Here is a 19371-nt window from a genome sequence, read left to right on the forward strand (position 1 = left end):
ATAAATAGATACACCCTGGTTCTATTCGTTCATTTGTGTATTCCTAACATCTTCTCTTTGTTCTATTGTCCAGCCGTTGCATTAGAGAAATAATTCAAGCGTTGTCTTCACAGAGAAAATATCCAATGCATTATAAAATAGCGCTGATCATCAACTACCTAGGCCACTGTATCTCTGTGGGAGCTCTAGTCATGGCCTTCATTCTCTTCTTGTGCTTAAGGCAAGTACAGAAATAGTACTCATCTAAATGTGTCCTGTATGCATGATACCTCATAGAAGACACTCAGGGAAATTCATGTAATATCCTCTGACTGCTTATCATTAACTCGCTTATGTCAAATGAATAGATCTCTGCTGCTCGGCTCAGCTGGAGCACTCAGGCTAAGAAAGATATTATGTGGACTTCATTACACTTCTTCTCTTCAGTCATACCTCATGTCCTAGTTTAAACACACACACACAGACACACACCACAACCTCAGCTGAGTTGTTCTGTGGTTTGATCAACGTGGGCTTCTGAAGGAAAATATTGATTTCTTTAGGTTGAAGACCAAAATAGTTAACATTTTGTTCCTAGATGAAATCCCTTTAGATTTCATGGAACAATCTGCAGCTACTTAGGGTTCCCCCCGACAGAAGAATAAGAAAATGCCTGAAACAAAATGTTGTCATCTGAACTAAAACAGTCTTTTAAAAACCTGAAAATTGAATGATTTATCTTTTACCAGCTCTTTAAACCATGATGACCCACCATACAGTATTAAGTAGTGGGAGTCCTTATACACGTGGCCTTTTCTGAGTCATAAGTCAGTCAAATTTGATCACACAGACATGATACAGATATTTTTCAGCAAAAAAAATCAAAAGCAAGCCACCGCACACTGAATTGACTTTACTGTGATTTATTGTGAACAATGTGTTTTGCCTATGGCTTCATCAGGTTCACTCAGTGAAATTGCAAGGGCACCCACAGGTGTGCTAAATAGGCCGTGTCTAGGTCACATGACCAGTAATCCCAGTCTCCACTTTTTTAATTGCTTTTTTAAATGTTTTATATAAAAATTCAAAAGAGCGTAAGACCTATAGGATGTCTGTCCTAACGTCCTTAATAGTTTCTTGTCAGTTAGCTTTATATTATGGATATATGTGAAATGATGCAGTTCTTGTGACTCGTATGTTTTTCTACATTTTTCTATATTTGTCTATATTTTTTTATATTTATCATGTTGTGTATTATACATTTTGTGTAATATGTTTATGTTTTTATTTTGTTTTATTCCCAATCTTAATTGGATACCAATATTTCTGATGTCTATTGCAAATACATGTGTCTGCACACCCATGGGTATAGTGCACACAGGAACTGCTAGCAACTAATTCGGCATACTTTAAACCTTTATTTTTTTATAAGTTAAGTACAATGACAAATCATACTTGATTGAAGATATGCAAAATAAATGTTAAATAAAGTTTGCATATACTATTTGAGCATCTATCTGCAGTGACATGACTTGCCATTGTGTTGCTGACATTACAGTATATCAAAAGGCCAATGGTGCCCTAATTTTTGTACTCTAATTTTGAGACCTCAGTTTACTTTGAATCAACTGTACTATGATAATAAAACATTTCTTTCATTCGACCTGCGGGTATAGGAGTATACGATGTCTTCGAAACATCATCCACTGGAACTTGATCACCACCTTCATACTGAGGAATGTTATGTGGTTTTTGCTTCAGTTGATAGACCACAATATCCATGAGAGCAATGAGGTAACCTTATCGATTTACAGTTTTATAAAGCCATTTAAAATTCCTAACAAGTTCAGCTGTGAATAAGTTTATATTAAGAAAAGTATTAGTATTTTTGTTGCAATTTACAAGTAACTTTGAGTCGTGTGTTTTCTTTTTCAGCCTTGGTGTCGGTTAATTACAACCATATACAACTACTTTGTGGTGACAAACTTTTTCTGGATGTTTGTTGAAGGATGTTACCTTCACACAGCCATTGTAATGACTTATTCAACTGATAAGCTCAGAAAGTGGGTCTTCCTTTTCATCGGCTGGTGTGAGTATCTTCACGTTGACAGTGCATTAGTATCACTTCACTCGGCTGTTGGTTTTGTTCTCTTGATAAACAAGGTTCACAGTTTAAATGCGTGATTTTGCAGACTGATATGAGTTTGTGTTCAATGATTTTCATCAACAGATGTGTTTGCTCAATTGTCTTCTCGTCAATTTTAGGACTTGACAAAACAATCTCACCTCAAGCTCCATTTAGTGGCTGGTCTGTAACTTTCAGCCATATAACTTGATCATTTAGAATTATTCTGAATTAGTATATATACATAAAAAAAACCATCCCCCTTGCGGTGTGGTATGTGTCATCCTCAAGCTCGGGTCCTCTACCATAGGCCTGGGAGTTTGAGGGTTCTGCGCAGTATCTTAGCTGTTCTGCACTCTTCTGGACAGAGACCTCTGATTTTTTACCTGGAAATCTGCTGTAGCCACTCTCCCAGTTTGGGGGTCACAGCCCCCAGTGCTCCGATTACCACTGGCACCACTGTTGCTCTTACTTTCTACATCTTTTCTAGCTCCTCTTTTAGCCCTTGGTATTTCTCAAGCTTCTCGTGTTCCTTCTTCTTGATGTTGCTGTCCCTTGGGATTGCCACATCTATCACTGCAGCTTCTTCTGCTGTTTGTCGATCAACACGATGTCTGGTTGGTTAGCCATCACCAGTTTGTCAGTCTGGATCATGAAGCCCCACAGGATCTTAGGTCATTCTCAACTACCTTAGGAGGTGTCTTCCATTTTGACCTTGGGACTTCCAGCCCATACTCATGGAAAATGTTCCTATACACTATACCAGCTACCTGGTTAGGGCGTTCCATGTACGCACTTCCTACCTGCATCTTACACCTTGCTGTTATATGCTGTACTGTTTCAGGGGCATCCTTGCACAGTCTGCACCTGGGGTCCTGCCTGGTGTGGTAGACCCCAGCCTCTATTGATCTTGTACTGAGTGCCTGTTCTTGTGCCGCCATGATTAGCGCTTTTTCAGCCATTGGTAGGATTTCTTGATATCGGCCTCTTCTTCTATTTGTCTGTGGTACATGCCGTGCAGCGGCTTGTCCCTCTATGAAGGTTCTTCATCTTCCTTGTCCTCACCCTCGGGTTTCTGCTGCCTGAGGTATTCACTAAGCCCTTCACCTTTGGGGGCCATCCATCCTTCCTGATGTACTCCTGGATCTTTGTCGTTTCATCCTGGACAGTGGTCTTGACACTCACTAGCCCTCGGCCCCCTTGCTACGCTTGGTGTACAGGCAAACATGCATTGTGAGGAGCTTTCTTGTCTAGATATGATATATATACATATACGCATATATACATATACGTGTATATATATATATATACGTATATGTATATGTATACATATATACATATATATACATATTATATATATATATATATATATATATATATATATATATATATATATATATATATAACACTGTATATATAACACTGTGGTCCAGCTATTGCAATAGCACAGTGTAACATGACATTCCTTCCCAATTCAAAATGAGCATTTGCTTGAATGAAAGCGCTTAAGTTGTGTCTGGTTGGCGAGTGAAGCAAAGGGAGATCCTTTAGTGCTACAGACTCAAGATGAGGCTTTGAATTTATAAATGAACAGAACTGCAGTGAAGTGTAGACAATTTCCTGCTTTTGTGCCTGACTTCCAGTGATAGAATGAGTTCTGAACGTGGAGTAGATGCCCCGTCATGACTGCAGAAATTATCTATGCTCACCATGACTTAAGCTATTAGGAAATGCAGAGTGTCAGAATATTCCATCATGAGGCAGAAAAATGCTGATGGAAACATGCTTGTATGCTTCCCTGAGCCATTCTGACATTTTCATTTCTTTTTATGTAATGGACATTGGGCCTCATGCATGAATGTTTTCTTATTTTTCTCTTATATTTGTTCTTGCACAAAGCAATACAAGGAAAATCCTACTTGGGATTCATGAAATGTGCGCTGACAGCAAAGTCTGTTCTTAACCATCTCAGTACGTTGATGAATAGCATTGATCTTAAATTGGATGCATGTACCAGGATATATGCAATTAGCATTAGGACTCCTCACAATAAACCCATATAATGGCACCATATTTAAGTTGCCTTTGCAAAACAACAAGCCACTCACATTTGACAGGTAATGTAACTCAGACAAAAGAAGAAAAGGAAGTTAAATAAAAGGAAATGCTGCCTAGCAAAAAACTTTTCTTTTGCAGAGATAGAAACTAATTAATGAAGTTTAATTTAGAAAAAACTGTGTCAAGTGTGAGCGGTGGGGTTAAGGGTCCAGAAAAGCACAAAACATGGTAAGAGCTCACCAGTTCAATTAATGCTGTTTGTGCAGAAGAAAGAACTCTTGTTGAAATTAAGTGGGGGGGGGGGGAAGGTTTGATCTGAAAATGGACACCAAAAAATGACTGTCTGCAGTCAGGCAAACTAATAAAGGCACGGGACTTGGCCAGGAAACTGTCAAAACAACAGACATGAGCAGATTGGAGCCATCATTGGAGAGGTTTCTCTCTGAGCAGTCACTGGACAGTGACTTACCACAGCCAGGGAACATCCCGTCAGCGCCAGACAGCATACCCTACCCTTTCAGAAAGCAAGATCTGAAAACAACGTAAGCATAAATCCAAATTTTCTAAAGTAAAGTTGACTGCATGTAATTCCACATTAAACGTACATCTATAAAACATGAATTTTACCTAATCTATAGCCTACCATATACCCATCTTTGTTTTAAGCTACATGCCCATTTTAAATCATTGGTATATGAGTAAGTTAAACAAAAAACATATTTATGGTTTTTATTTTATTTTTCAGAAGCCTCTGGCTCCAGTCCACCATCCACCTCTCAGAATGCGCCTGGACCATCAAGACAATCCACCAGGGTTCATCATGGAATAAATTTTCAAAATCAGCAGAAGATATTACTATACTCTTCACTTTTCTACACATTTTAACAAATGAATGACACTCTAAAAGAAATAAATAAAACAGCCACTCATTCACCATGACTGCGCTCCATGATCCAATTCCTCAGCACCGACTTCACTGAACACACACATCGCCAACTTTCGGTGGAAGTCCACTCTTCCAGACGCCCGACTTCTAACCAGCCGCACCACTAGACTCGACCCGCGGCCACACACCAACCAACCTGCAGCCCCCAATTCTGGCTCCTTCCACAACCATCTCTGAATGGACCATCGCCCACCTTCAGCATGCACTCAAGGAAAGGCAAATCCCATTCCACAGCCAACAAAGCCAGGCTTTTCCAGCTTTACACAGCCACCTCCAACACCACTCCAGCTGGCTGCTCACTTCCGCATTCCAAACTAAGCTCTATGCGGACCCAGCATGCCGATGCACGTGCATCACCCCATCCCAGCATCCTTTCTTCTTCCCTTCTTTCAGCTGCAGCTAACATAGCTCCTTCTGCTCCCCCGCTCAAGCAATTCTTTCTCTCTCGCATCAACCACCAACAGCGCTGCTGTCCACTCTGCCACAGCCACAACAAGACACTGTGTTCCACATCATGGACCCACTCCATTTCCTCTCGTTCTTTCCCTGTTCCCGTCCCCAACTGCAGGGCCGAGTTGAATGACTACCTGTCCACCTTTGATTTGGCTCCGCAGTTCGGAGGCACTGGTTTTTCCTAAATCACGTCCTTTTCACATCCCAGGCCATATGTCGCCTACAGCAATTTAATCAGGACACCTACTGGGGCAACCTTGACTCAGAACGTACTGCTTTGCATTTGCAGCAAGCTCCTACCTGGCTTGCAACCTGTGCAGCACCTCTACTCATCCAGCCACCAGCTGCACCATTGCCACTCCTTTTCCCTATCCTTATGCCCCACCCACCAACAACTTGCCCACCTTTCCAATAACCCAATAACCTCACCAATAACCTCATCCTCCGTCAGGATATCTTCCAGCCACCACGCCTGGTTGACATTACCAGCACTTTCATTCTGGAGTTTCTTCTTTTTTGGCATTTCTTGTAATAGGTTCATGTTACCTAACCATCTGCACCAAATTCAGGTGCAAGAGCAGCCCCAAGATATATTATCCACTTCCTTTAAAGCCTCCCTCCCAACCTAAGAAACTCCATCATATTTCTAAGTGTATTCCAGTCTCCTCTACCATTGTACCAAGCACCAACTTTTCTCCCTACTTGGACACATTTTGCCACCCGTATCATCCCACAAGGCCAGTCCTTCTTTCTCATTTTCTGTCCCTTGCCGTATTCAACAATGCTTGTCAATGGAGCTGGAATGACTTCCCTTCACTGGATTCGGCGGCCACTATAGTGGCAGTTCACCCTTAGAGTGGCCACTTTCTCTTCCTTTTCTCAGTTCTCGACCCCTTCATCCCTCCCCTCCTGACCCCTCCATCATTTCCTTCCTGAACCTTCTTGCTAACCAAATAAACTACCTGTTTTACCTTAATTGGCGTGGTCTTAGTTAGTGAACAGGTGTGTATTAAAGCTTGCCAACTGCAATCCCCCCAAGATGTGATTCTGTGCATTAAATATTATGTGAATGTTTTTTGAATGGAATTGTTTTCTATCGTAGAAGGGGCACGGATTTGGAGATGGTGCCTTGATACACACATGAATACAATGGACTGCTTATAGGCTAGTCCAGCAATTTTTTAAAAACCCAATAAATGACATGTGCTATCATAATTAATTAATGGGCTGGTGTGTGTGTGTGTGTGTGTGTGTGTGTGTGCGTGAGGGCACATTGGTCTAATTTTGTTGTCATTTAGGCAAGACCTAGTCGTCTTTAGTAAGTGTAGAACATTTTTCTTGTGTGTTTTCATAAAGTAAATTGCCTTTTCATCCTCATTATAAAAACTTTATAGCCCAAAAAAGTTAGCTTTTGTGCATGTGGGCTTTTGTGGTCTAGGGCATTATCAAATTTTGATCTTGCGTAAGAACAAGCAAAAAGTACACAAGTATTGATGAAGTTCTTAAATTGTTTGCATTCACAATATAAGATCAAAAGATTCATTCATTAAGCCCCAGTGTGTGTTCTTGACAACATAGACACTTTAAAATAAATAAATAACTAGCAGATGAGCAGTTTACATATGATTGGTAATGACACAGAAGCAATCAAAGGCAGATATCACACACATGAATCTAGTTTTAATGACCTTTTGTGATTCTAATGACAATTCGATTATCTGTGTGGCTTCATCTTTAAGGAAGGTCAACTCATCAGTACTTGAAATTTACTAGGCACTCCTGCAGGTGTGGATTAAACACATTTTTGGTTTTGATCCAATATATAAGCCACATACCCTGTAGGGTGACAAATTATGTTTTAATTTTCTGTAATTGATGTTTGTTGTGTGATATTCCATCTCTTAAAAGACAGTATCATTTGCTTGTTGGGGAAATTCACAAATTCAAAAATAAGCAGGCTAAAAGGGATGGAAGATGAAGGAATACCTTAATTATTTAAAATGTAATAAATTAAAATGATTTGTTAAGAGTCATACTAAAGTAGAAACTGGTTTATAAATGCAGGTGAATTAATATGAGGGATAATTATTTTGTTCTTTCATTTTTACAACAGCTGCAATGTAGAAGCCACACGCCATTGACGAGACTTCTCAGTGTGCCACTGCTATAAGTCTTGAGAAATCGTTAATTAGAATTCATTAGGAAATAATGGAAGTGGGGCAGACTAAATCTCTCTTCCACCAGAGGCCCTAAAGATAGCTGGAATCATAATAGGTTTAGACCTGTATTCCTTCAGCTCCATTAAAGGTCATTTCACTAATCATTTCACTGTTACAAATATCTGATCCACGTTGTCTAGCTAGTTACAAAACGTGACCACATCTGGTCAGCTTTCTGTCACAGTGTTATTAACACATCTGATTTGGTTATACTCACTAATGACATTTAGCTAGAAGATGCTTTGCTCGTTTAGCGTGTTGACTCACTGCCAGGTTGACAAAGTCAAGAATGAACTGCTTAAAAAAGAGCAGACTTGATGCAGCATATGTATATATATATATATGTGTGTATATATATATATAACCAAATATATTTTATGGTGGATTGCTACATTTATTAAAACATTACAATTAATGTTTTGTATTGAACTTTTTTTAACAGTATTCTATGTCCCTTATTCTGTAAATGTTTTGTTATTTCTGACTTAAATTAATCTTTTGATTTCTTTATTACAGGTATTCCATGTCCTATAATAGTAGCCTGGGCCATAGGAAAGTTGTATTATGAAAATGAACAGTAAGTATAAAAAAAAAGTTAATCTAATGCCTTTTTAAACATTTTCTTTAATTTGATGGTATTGATTCTTTCTTTTCTTGTGTCAACAGATGTTGGTTTGGTAAAGAACCTGGAAAATATATGGACTACATATACCAGGGACCAGTTATTCTTGTGCTCCTGGTGAGTAACAACACAGAAAGTCATCGCACTGCACATCCACTGCTAGTATTCCCACACTATATTGTTAGAACGATTCATTTATTCAACACACATTTTACACTAACATAAAATTTATCACTAATGCCTGCTTGCTGCTTGTAGGTGTAAACTGATGAAATCTGCACTGAAATGAAAATGGTTTTATAATGAAACCCATTTCCATCCTGCATCTAGCTTGTTGGCAAGGTGGAATTAATCTTCCTGATGGGTTAAGGTATTTCCACACATAAGAATCCTGAAAATAACAAACTGTATTCATAGGAATGTATCCGATAATGGTTATGTACAAGCTGTTATCAACATGTAGTAGTGCGGTGACCAGATCTGATTTGTGTGCTCTTCACAACACAACACTGGCTTGCTAGGAGAGGAGGTGGCTTTGTCTTGTGTTGTGCCCTGTCGTCCTCCTACTCAGCATTTAATGAGCAGGGTCTGTTCGCAGCAGAATATTGCTCTTGGTGTATTTCAGTGTAAGCCATTTACACAGGGTTCAAAACTAATTGTTTTGTATTTTGTTTGTTGTTGTTTTTTTCTAGATAAACTTTGTTTTCCTCTTCAACATAGTAAGAATTCTTATGACCAAACTAAGAGCGTCAACCACATCTGAAACAATACAGTACAGGTGAGTTAGTGCGGGTGTAGGGCACCAGCTGTGAATAATTTATGGTGAACCAGATTCCAACCTTGTAAGGTTAAAATTGTTTTATTATGTGACTCAGATTTAAAGTATAACTAACAACACACAGGGAACTATTGACTAATTAACCTTTTATGGCATGTAGAGGCCAACAGATTTTCTAGCATGTACGGCACCCTAGAGGGAATTGCACCGTGTTCTCTCTACTGGAAGGGCACACTTTAATGCACTGCATTGTGTTTTCTCCACTCAAAGGACACCTTAAAGCGCACTGCACCGTGTTTCCTTGCACATTGGACCATCGTAGAGGACACTTCTTATCCCCAAAGTCCACCAGTGTGTAGATGGTTGGATGCTTGTATACAGTATAGAGATGACACTTCTCCTGTTGGCTCCTTCCAAGGACAACTGTTGGCTCCTTCCAAGGACAACATGTAATGTTTTAAGGCTGTGAAAATCATTATCATCAGAGCAGCTGGTTCAGTAATTCCCAAAGAGACTATGGCAGACATCAAGTTTTGAATTTATGGGCTATGTTGAAAATGCTTGATGTGTTGCTGTCATATTTTTTTCAAAATGGAAGTCTAGACAAACAAATTGACCTGAGTGAGCACAATGTAGTTACAATACTTCATGGAGCAAGTCAATTCATTTAGTCCAACCAGTAATCTTTGGAGGTGGAAAACCTCTCATGTGTCTGACAAGACTTGATCAGTAAATGCAGAGATTTGCTGTGTGCTTGAGAGACGTGACCTGTGTGGAATCCTGATTTATGACCCACACAGCTTGTGCATCGGACTGCTAAATTGTGAGAGTGTTTTCTCTCCTTTTACTTTAAGTGTGTTTTTCTCCTTCTGGGATTATTTAGAGTATACAGGGTGTTTACAGTGTCACAGCTCAGACAACTTCAATGTAGGCTTTTCAGGCTCGAGTTAGATTTACAGTTATTGTGTGACAGATATGCTGACATGAGCCATTCAGATTTTAGTGAGTGGAGGACAGGAGTGTCAGACATAAATTGTTGACCTAAAAATAGAGCACGATGGTTCTTTCAAAATTACGCCAGTTTGTCCAGATGTGCATGAACAATATGAACAGACAGTTTGAGTCAGTTTGACAAGGAAAGATGTGATTTTTTTGTGATCTTTAAATTGCTTGCTTGGCACAGCATGTTAAGAATGTGTGCAAAAAAATTATATTAATGATATAATAATTAATATAATATAATCCCTCTTATTTAAAAACCTTTTTGAACATTTAGGCTTTTCTAGCTCTGTATTTAGGAGTCCAATTGACAGTTCAACTGCTTCATCTGCAGTTCCTCCAAACCAAAATCAATTTATGACAACATTAACATTTAGAACTGCAGACTTTATGGATAATTGTAAAAACTATTTTAAGAACTTATTAACATTTTTAACTGCAGACCTTTTAGTTGGTAAAACTAACTAAAAACATGAGTCCTTATTAATGCATTTAATAAAAATTTTGAAATGCATTATTAACAAATAAAAATTATATTCCAAACTTGTTATGTGTAAAGCATTGCATTACATTATTATTTATTAGCCATTAGTTAAATCATATAAACCCTTAAAATAAAGTGCAACATGGATCTGTTTCCATCTTGGAAACTAGGCTTCATCTCTAATATTGTGTTGATATTTTGAGAAGCAAGGGGGTGGTGTGATTCTTTTTTTCCCTAGACTGCCACTGACTGTCCCGCATTTTCCAAGATCATCAAATGAAATTCAAGTTCTTATATTAGTAATTTTTTGGCTGCTGATGCTCCATTCCTGTCTTCACAGAAAAGCAGTGAAAGCAACACTGGTCTTGCTACCTCTGCTGGGCATCACCTACATGCTCTTCTTTGTGAATCCGGGGGAGGATGACATCTCACAAATCGTTTTCATCTATTTTAACTCCTTTTTACAGTCTTTTCAGGTGAGAATAAGGGTAATGATACAGTGTGACACTGGCCAATACTAACAAAAACCAGCACACATTGTAAGCAAAGTGAATAATGTGAATCATACTGATTTCTTTATGTTTTATCACAGAGTTGTGTCACTTCTTTCTTTCTGACTTTTCAAGTTATGAGCCTTCTTGTGAGAAGATGATTTGAAGTAGCATCCTGGCAGGGCTTATACACAACATGGCCCTCCTGCCTCATGTTCAGCATTCTCAGCTGACAGGATTAAAAGGGCCATGTGGGCATGTTTTCTGCTCTGTGGTGATTTTTTTGAAAATCTTTCTGTCTGATGCACTTAAATGTAAGACTGAGTGGGAGATAAAAATGGATTTCAAGCTGAGCTTTTTTACAACCAAGAATTACAGTATATTTGGCATGACAACATTTGCTTCCAAAATTGAATGCCTAATTCCTTTTCTTCTCATGACAGCACCATCTGAATCCACTGATGTCTAATTATGGTGTCATTACACAAAACAGCTGCATTTACTCCTTCTAATAATAACGTGTCTTATTCTGCAGGGGTTCTTTGTGTCAGTGTTTTACTGCTTTCTAAATGGAGAGGTGAGTCACTGGAGTTGAAAAAGACAGTCAGTATTTATGAATTTCATTAAATTGTCAATGTGTTTCTTGATATATGATTTTAATAAAGCCCTACATGGATTTACTTGATTAGTTAAAATCTTTGTTAAATTCAAGCAGGAGTAGGATCAGGTAGCTTTCATAAAGAAACCTAAAACTGCTAAAAGATTTTCTGTTCCAGTAGGGAATTGGAACATTTTGATAATGGTGTTTAAATATGATTAAAAAATACTTTAATTGAGCTCTGTCATTTTCATCTAATTAAGATCAAAGCAAATTGCTGGAATTCCATCTGTTTGAAAGTCATTAATGCCATTACAAGAATTACACTATTTGTGAAAAATGAAGGACCCTCTTGCTGCTCTCTCCCAACCCTCGAACAATTGAAACTCAGGGGTGGTGAGGTGGTTAATTAGAGTAAAAAAATTCCACTGGCTTCATACATTTCTATTCCTTCTATTCTAGTCTGAATTCAACACTAAATAATACTTTGACATTTTGGGAAATGCACTTATTCACTCTATGCCAAAAGTTAGATGAGATTGAAATCGATACCACTCTCATATCCGTTTGTTAAGTGAGAAGCTACAGACAGGAGACAGTTAGGTTAGCTTTAGTTTTTGTACGGATTAAACAGACATGAAATAACGTGTTAATTAGTGAGTTTTAGAGGTGCTAGTAGGCAGATTTTTTCACCTTTGGACAGAACTAGACTAACTTCTTTCCAATTTCACCTGCTTCTTATTGAATGAACAGATATGAGAGTGGTGTCAGTCTTTCATTTAACAATAGCATGTCTAGCTTAGTCCAAACTTTGAAGACATGTTCAAAGTTAAAACATTTTTATACATACAATTAGCAACAAGTATTTAAGCCTGGAACAAGTTCAATAATAAAACATTTATTCTCAACATTTTAGGTGCGTTCTGCAGTAAGGAAACGGTGGCACCGATGGCAGGACAACCACGCCCTTCGAGTGCGAGTGGCACGAGCCATGTCCATCCCTACATCTCCAACCAGGATCAGCTTTCACAGCATCAAACAGACCACAGCTGTGTGACCAGCGGGTGGAGCGTATAATTTCCAGCACAACATGTAAGGGAACAGATTTGACAATGAAGTGATTTACAGAACAGACTGATTCCTCTAACAAGGCCACAATGTGTCCAGTGTGACTTAAGAGCAATGCGATTTCTGTTGTCTGGTGAGAACAAGTAATAGCATCTAAAAGTACATTTTAACTGCACAGGAAGTATGATTGGACATATAAAGTTCTTGGAGGGTCTATCTAGTATAACATATTGCACATGAGGTGCAGGGTTTGAATTTCTCTGGAGATTAGAGTATTAAGAAGACTTAAAAATGGCATCATCATTAAACTCATATCACAACAAGTCTTACAGCCTTCTTATCGCTGTCATCTTACTGCTTAGTGGTTATTAGTGCAAGATAATCCATCAAATTTTATAGACATACTTGGTGGGATGGTGACAAGGAATACTTGCAATTGTTGTTAGATACAAGAACCAAGATCCAAAAAAACAACTGTACTTTGGCATCAACAGCTGCTTTTGACAACTAGCAAAGAGGTTTTTAGGGAAGAAAAGGGTCCACCGGAATTAAATATCAAAACAATACGGTCATGAAGTGAACAATTGGTTTTCACCTCACAAGATGTGGTGAAACATTTTGGTCAATGTGAGATGGTGATTTTATACAAACAAACCATTCTAACGAAGCCTTTATTTGTCCTCAGAGAAGTCAGTCTTCTCCTTTAAATCTGTGTTACTTTTTACAATGATTTTTTGTACTGTACTGTACTTGTGTAAACATTGTTAAAATATGTGTTAGAAAGTGATGCTTCCTCTCTGTACCTATTTCTTTCGACCGTCATTTTTCGCTTCCGGTTTGGTGGATTTTGCTTTTTTTCTCCTCAGAGAAGGAGGGTGTGAACATACAAAGCAATTTAATGTGTTATATGTTATATCCCTGAGGCCAAATTTAAGCTCTCTTCCAAATTAGTAAAGGTGTTTATACTTCCCTATACTTCCCTATATGTACTGTATATATAGAGAAGTATAGTTGGGAAAGTGATTCTAAATCATTTATATAATGTATATGTATGTTAAGTGCATGGACTTATCATGCAGGCACAGGGAAAGCAGATTAAATTCTTTTAGCTTTATGAAATCCTTGTGGCTTTTTAGTAATCAGTGTTACAAGTAAGCCACTGGCAAGAGACAAAAAGCCTGATGAAGTGAACACCAATTGCTTCCATAAACACTTTACCGGCCTGTAATGCCATCTCTTACATCCGCTCAGGCTGCTCACATAATAATGGGAAGAACAATATCTGTAATGTTAAACTCCCAAAATGCTTTTGATTTCTGCAACAACAAAAAAAAGATGAAGGAAATAGGAAATATTATTTTTGAGAAGGATTACGTAGAGTGAAAAATGTCTGAATTATGTTCCAGGATTAAGTTTTGATGCAGATCCCTCCTTTGTATGTCCCTAAACGCGCTACACAACATCACAAGAGTATTTCTGTCTGTCAGGCAATACAATTGAAAATTGTTAGAATAGTTTGATATTTTGGGAAATATTCTTATTTGCTTTTTGCAGAAAGTTAGAAGAGAAGATTGATACCACTCTCATATCTGTCCATTAAATATGAAGCTACCGCCGGTACGCTTATAGCTTAACCTTCAGACTGGAAAAAGCTAGCATGGTTCTGTCCATACGAGTAGCTGACGGTTTCCTTGACCTGATGGAGACAAGAAGGAAGTCCCTGCTTCCAGCCAAGAAATAGTCCTGCACATAAACATGTAAAATGTAGTTTTAACACTTTATAACACTTTTAGTTGCTGGCAGGTGATTTTGTGACCTTAGTGTAGAGCCATGCTATCTGCTTCTTCTTGTTTCCAATTTTCATGCAAAGCAAAAGCTAACAGGTTGCAGGCTGTAGTTTCATATATAACTATTTAACAGGCCACATTTAAGATAGTCATGACAACGGTACTGATTTTTTCATCTAATTTTCAGCAAGAAAGAAAGTACCCATATTTCACAAACTGTTTTAAGAAAACATATTTTTAGTTTATGTATATTTTTAAATGTTTTGGTACTCTTATGTTTAGGATTAAAATCTGCTGGATCTACTGTGGAGTTGGATTTAAAAAAGTAAAACAAAATACAGAATTTCTTATTTCAAATTTGTATGAGGGTGTTGTATAGAACATAAACTCTTTCATCACTTCTTGTCGTAAAATGTACATTTCATACATTGATGTAATTTGTATATTTTGTTAATTAACAAAATAATGTTAATAAATAATAATGTTTTTTGATGATGTGCTGCTCAACTGACATTAGCTGTTATATAAAATCATCAATCATGCAAAGTGATATTGATGTAAATACATATTTACCTGAGTTTCTGTTTCCAGCATCACAACCTGTGCAGCTGTAACACTGCACACCCTTCCATGACTTCCTCATGTTATATAAACATAAAAAGAACATTACTTAATAGTTGTGAAATATTTTCATACAGAAATAAGAAAACAAATCATTTATTCAAACTCACCAAAGAGACAACCCATGTTTACCAGCATCCAGATGTTTTAATGTCTACATATTTCTATTGTTGCCACTGCACTTTGTAGACCAAATCTTGTTGACTTTATTTTGTACGACATTGATTTTACATGATGAAATGTATTCAATGCAATGTGATGTCATATTTGTTAACTTATTACTATACATGAATATGTTTGACCAACTGATTTTGTGGAAAACTATTTGTTGAATCACCCATGTTGCCTTACAAACAAAAGAAAATGCATTTTCTGAAAAGGAAGCAAATGTCTCTGTAATTGATGTATCATTGTGCCACTGATATACATTTGTACATGCACATGTGAAAAAAAAATACTGATTTGAATTAAAATGATACTCTTATTTTTGCTGTTTGGCTTTTCATATTAACGGTCCCATATTCGAGGGAGCTTGTAAACAAGAGTGATCTATGTTGACAGAGTATATGTTGTATTATGTCTATTCAGTTAACCTGGGCAATATGACATTAGCTGCAGAATGCACTTATGTGATCTGTTTAGTTGATTCATTTGCTACTTATTTTTATCCCCAAGCCCTTTATGAAATAAATGCAGCAGTCTTGTAGTGACTCAATCAAATAATTGTTCTTATGATAGAGTAGACCACTGCGGATTCATTGGCACAGTGGCATGTAATTTTCTATCCATCCATCCATCGTCCACCGCTTTTCCTGCGTACAGGGTTGCAGGGGCATGTAATTGTCTTACTTGTAAATATAGTTTTCACTGATGGAAGTGAAGATGCCCTGAGAGTGCCTGCTAGGTTATGCAATATGAATGTAGATACAGTTTCATACATTTCAGGCTGGGCTGGAGTGAAGTGGAGCAGAAACTACTGCCTGTGCCCAGAACCCTCAGGACTTGATGAGTTATACATCCCCGAACAATTAGCTGAGACTCTGATGCAGCCTAATAAAGGCTTGTGAAAATGAATGCTTTTGAAGGTTGACAACAGTTTGAAAAGCGGACAGTAGATGTGACGTTCTGGAGTCTAGCGATGCCAGAGGCGAGCAGCACACCCGCATTTCATTGTGGATTGTTTGCCCTGAGTTCCTTTGTGTCTATATTAAACTACATTTCAACAGTCATTACCCCAGCCAGAAATAAATGACTGACATGACAGCCACGGGATGCCTCTACAGTCTCAGTAATGTTTTTTGTGCCACCTGACGGGATTTGTCTGACAACAGACACACACACACACACACACACACACACATATATCTTGTCCTGGGTATATTGTTCATAATGTAATGATTCACAATGTAAAAATGAGCTCAGTGTCCCCAATGGTAGCTAAGACCTTGCACATGGAGACTTACATTTTATCATGTAGAAGGGTCTCACAAAAAGAAATTATTGATTGAATTACGGGAAATGTGAACTTTATGGGCTACCCCTTTAATTGATAAATATTTTCTTTGGTATATTAAGTTTTAAGCTTCACACCACAGCCTTTGAGTTTACAATACTGAGGTAACATATCAAGGTTGAGTAATGGAAACATTCACATCCTGACGAATATCATTTTATTTTTACAGTATTGGGACCTTCTTTTTACCCTAAAATTATTGGACAGAGAAATACATTTCAATGTGTGGTGTAAATCAAAGCATGACTGCTCCAAGAAGCACCTGTTGCCAACAAATCATTCACTTATGGGGGACTTTTTATTAAATTGACACTCTTTATGTAAGTATAAAGGACTGCATGCATTAAGTCAGACTTCTGGCTTAATTTAAAGTCTTTGCCTCTGACGTTGAGTACTGTTAAGGTGCACTTTACCAAAAACAGCGTTGCTCTTCTTGGAATCACATTAAGGAAATGATTCCATTATGATACAGCCAGTTCACTGAATTACTCAGGCTGTGCAGTTGAGTTGAAATATTCCATCAACAATAAACTGTTGCCATCCCGGAGGTCCAGTGTAAAATTGACTGTGCACAAATAATGGCTATTCATATATATAAATAGCCCGATGCTCAGGCTAGAAGAGGTGAGCTGACTGACAAAGATTACGTGGTGTGATTAAGGTCAGCCGACCACAGAAGGAGAGGCACTTGGAAAACCTGTGGTAAATATGAAGGTCATATTAATGTTAAAATTAAAAAAGTTTGGGTGGATTCATTTCTAAATGAGTTTATCCTTTAACAAGCCGGTGGGTTAGACATTACCCTTGGCCAGAAATCTAGTGGCAGTTTTTGACCAGGACTTGTGTTTTGAGCCCCACGTAAAGAATGTTGTTCAGTCATGTTTTTATCATTTGAGAAATATAGCCACAGTCTTTCTGCCAAAGATCTGGAGAAACTCATCCATGCTTTATCTCCTCCTGCCTCAACTATTGTAACTCCCTATATACCTGTCTCAGTCAGAAATCAATTCATCACCTATAATTAGTCCAAAATGTTGCAGCTCGACTTTCAACTGGAAGATGTGACCATATCACCCCAGCTTTAGGGATCCTTTCCCTCACTGCCTGTTTCTTTCAGACTGATTTATAAATTCTTCTAATTACTTTTAAGGCCAGGCATAGGTTGCACCTTCCTATATCTCTGAATGTTTATTCCCCTATGAGCCAGGACGCAGACTTCCAGATCCTGGTAGGGCATTGCTAGCTATTCTGAGGTCTAGGCTCACAAACAAAAAAGACAAGACCTTTTTTTGTTAGAAACCCTGTCAGGGAACAATCTACGAGAGGAGATCAGGCTCACAGAGTGTTCCTGGTTTTATCTCACTTTTTAAGACACATTTCTACAAAAAAGCTTTCACAGTGTGATGCTTACTTTATATTTCTATAATTTGTACATTGAATTGTTTATGTTGCATTGTTGCAAACCACTGAGTGATACCAATTTTACTTGTCTACGTTTACATTGATTGCTGTAAAGCACTCTGTTACCTGTATTGAAACGTGCTGTACAAATAAAGCTATTATGATTTTTGTTATTATTACAAACTCAAGCTGTCTTGTATTTATTACTACAAACCCACAGAATACATATATGTATAGTGTATACTGCTAATGTTACACTCTTTGAACTTTGGGAATATGTGTGTAAAATTAATGTACAAGTCTATCGATCTAGAATCTAGAATATTTCTATTTGAAGGAATGGTGCAGCTTATAAAACACATGGGTTTAAATTGTGTTTTACACTGTAAACATCATAAACTCCAGCTTCAATGAATAGCTGAAACACGCAAATACAATGCTGTAACTCGAATAAAAGCACATTGTTCAATTTAAAGCAGCTTGAGAGGGAATTAAAGGTGAACACTTAACTGTTTTAGCCTCTAGTAATACACTTTCGGTAGATTCAGCATGAATTCACTGATATTTGTTGGCATTGTTAGCAGCTACCAGATTAGATATAGCAAATATTTCATGATGCAAAGTAGCCCTTTTAACAACTTAGCATTTCAGTGTTCACTGAAATCCCTGTGATTGGATGACAAAGAAATTAATTAGGCAACAGCTCCTCCTGCTGGCTTAAACGGCACCACACATGTCCTATCCATCCATCCTCCATCGTCAATCGCTTATCCTGCGTACAGGGTCACGGGGGGCTGCAGCCAATCCCAGCTGACATCGGACAAAAGGCGGGGTACACCCTGGACAGGTCCATAGCAGGGCCACACATGTCCTAGAGAAACATAAAACTATAACTATATATATATATATATATATATATATGGTTGTTGATGCACTCTGTATACCAAGCTACACAACAATTTTATATTAATGCAATTTAATATCCTGAAAAACACTGACTGTGTGTTTTTACCCTTTATTTTGCACTTTTTTTCCCAGTGATGTAAAACAAAAAGTGTCGTCTTTCATACACCTGTTGGAAAAGAAAAAGTTTTGTTTTCCCAGCACTGTCAGCACTGAGGTCCATAGTGGAAAAGTTGTATTCCTAATGTACTCAGTACTGACCGTGTGCCAAAATTCACCTTCTTCTGGTGAGTGTAATTCTCTCTTTAATAAAATAAGGAGCATCA

The 19371-nt window shown here is 37.9% G+C and overlaps 1 protein-coding gene across 2 annotated transcripts in view; it reads left to right on the top strand.

Annotated features, from left to right (window-relative positions):
• Nucleotides 1-15712, top strand: part of LOC119901979 (corticotropin-releasing factor receptor 2) — a 36532-nt gene extending 20820 nt beyond the window's left edge. Inside the window, exons 4-12 of one of the 2 annotated variants that reach the window (XM_038717797.1) lie at nt 114-220; nt 1656-1773; nt 1915-2068; nt 8297-8357; nt 8447-8519; nt 9095-9180; nt 11004-11139; nt 11690-11731; nt 12669-15712. In XM_038717797.1, the coding sequence (XP_038573725.1) occupies nt 114-220; nt 1656-1773; nt 1915-2068; nt 8297-8357; nt 8447-8519; nt 9095-9180; nt 11004-11139; nt 11690-11731; nt 12669-12809 (918 nt within the window). In that variant the 3' untranslated portion in view covers nt 12810-15712. The remainder of the gene's footprint in view (nt 1-113; nt 221-1655; nt 1774-1914; nt 2069-8296; nt 8358-8446; nt 8520-9094; nt 9181-11003; nt 11140-11689; nt 11732-12668) is intronic. The other variant, XM_038717798.1, reaches the window with a different exon arrangement.
• The last annotated feature ends 3659 nt before the right edge of the window (nt 15713-19371 follow it).

The sequence above is a fragment of the Micropterus salmoides genome, unplaced genomic scaffold (genome assembly GCF_014851395.1).
Source record: "Micropterus salmoides isolate LMB-PRFRI ecotype aquatic unplaced genomic scaffold, ASM1485139v1 Ms_hic_scaffold_14, whole genome shotgun sequence".
Lineage (NCBI taxonomy): Eukaryota > Metazoa > Chordata > Actinopteri > Centrarchiformes > Centrarchidae > Micropterus > Micropterus salmoides.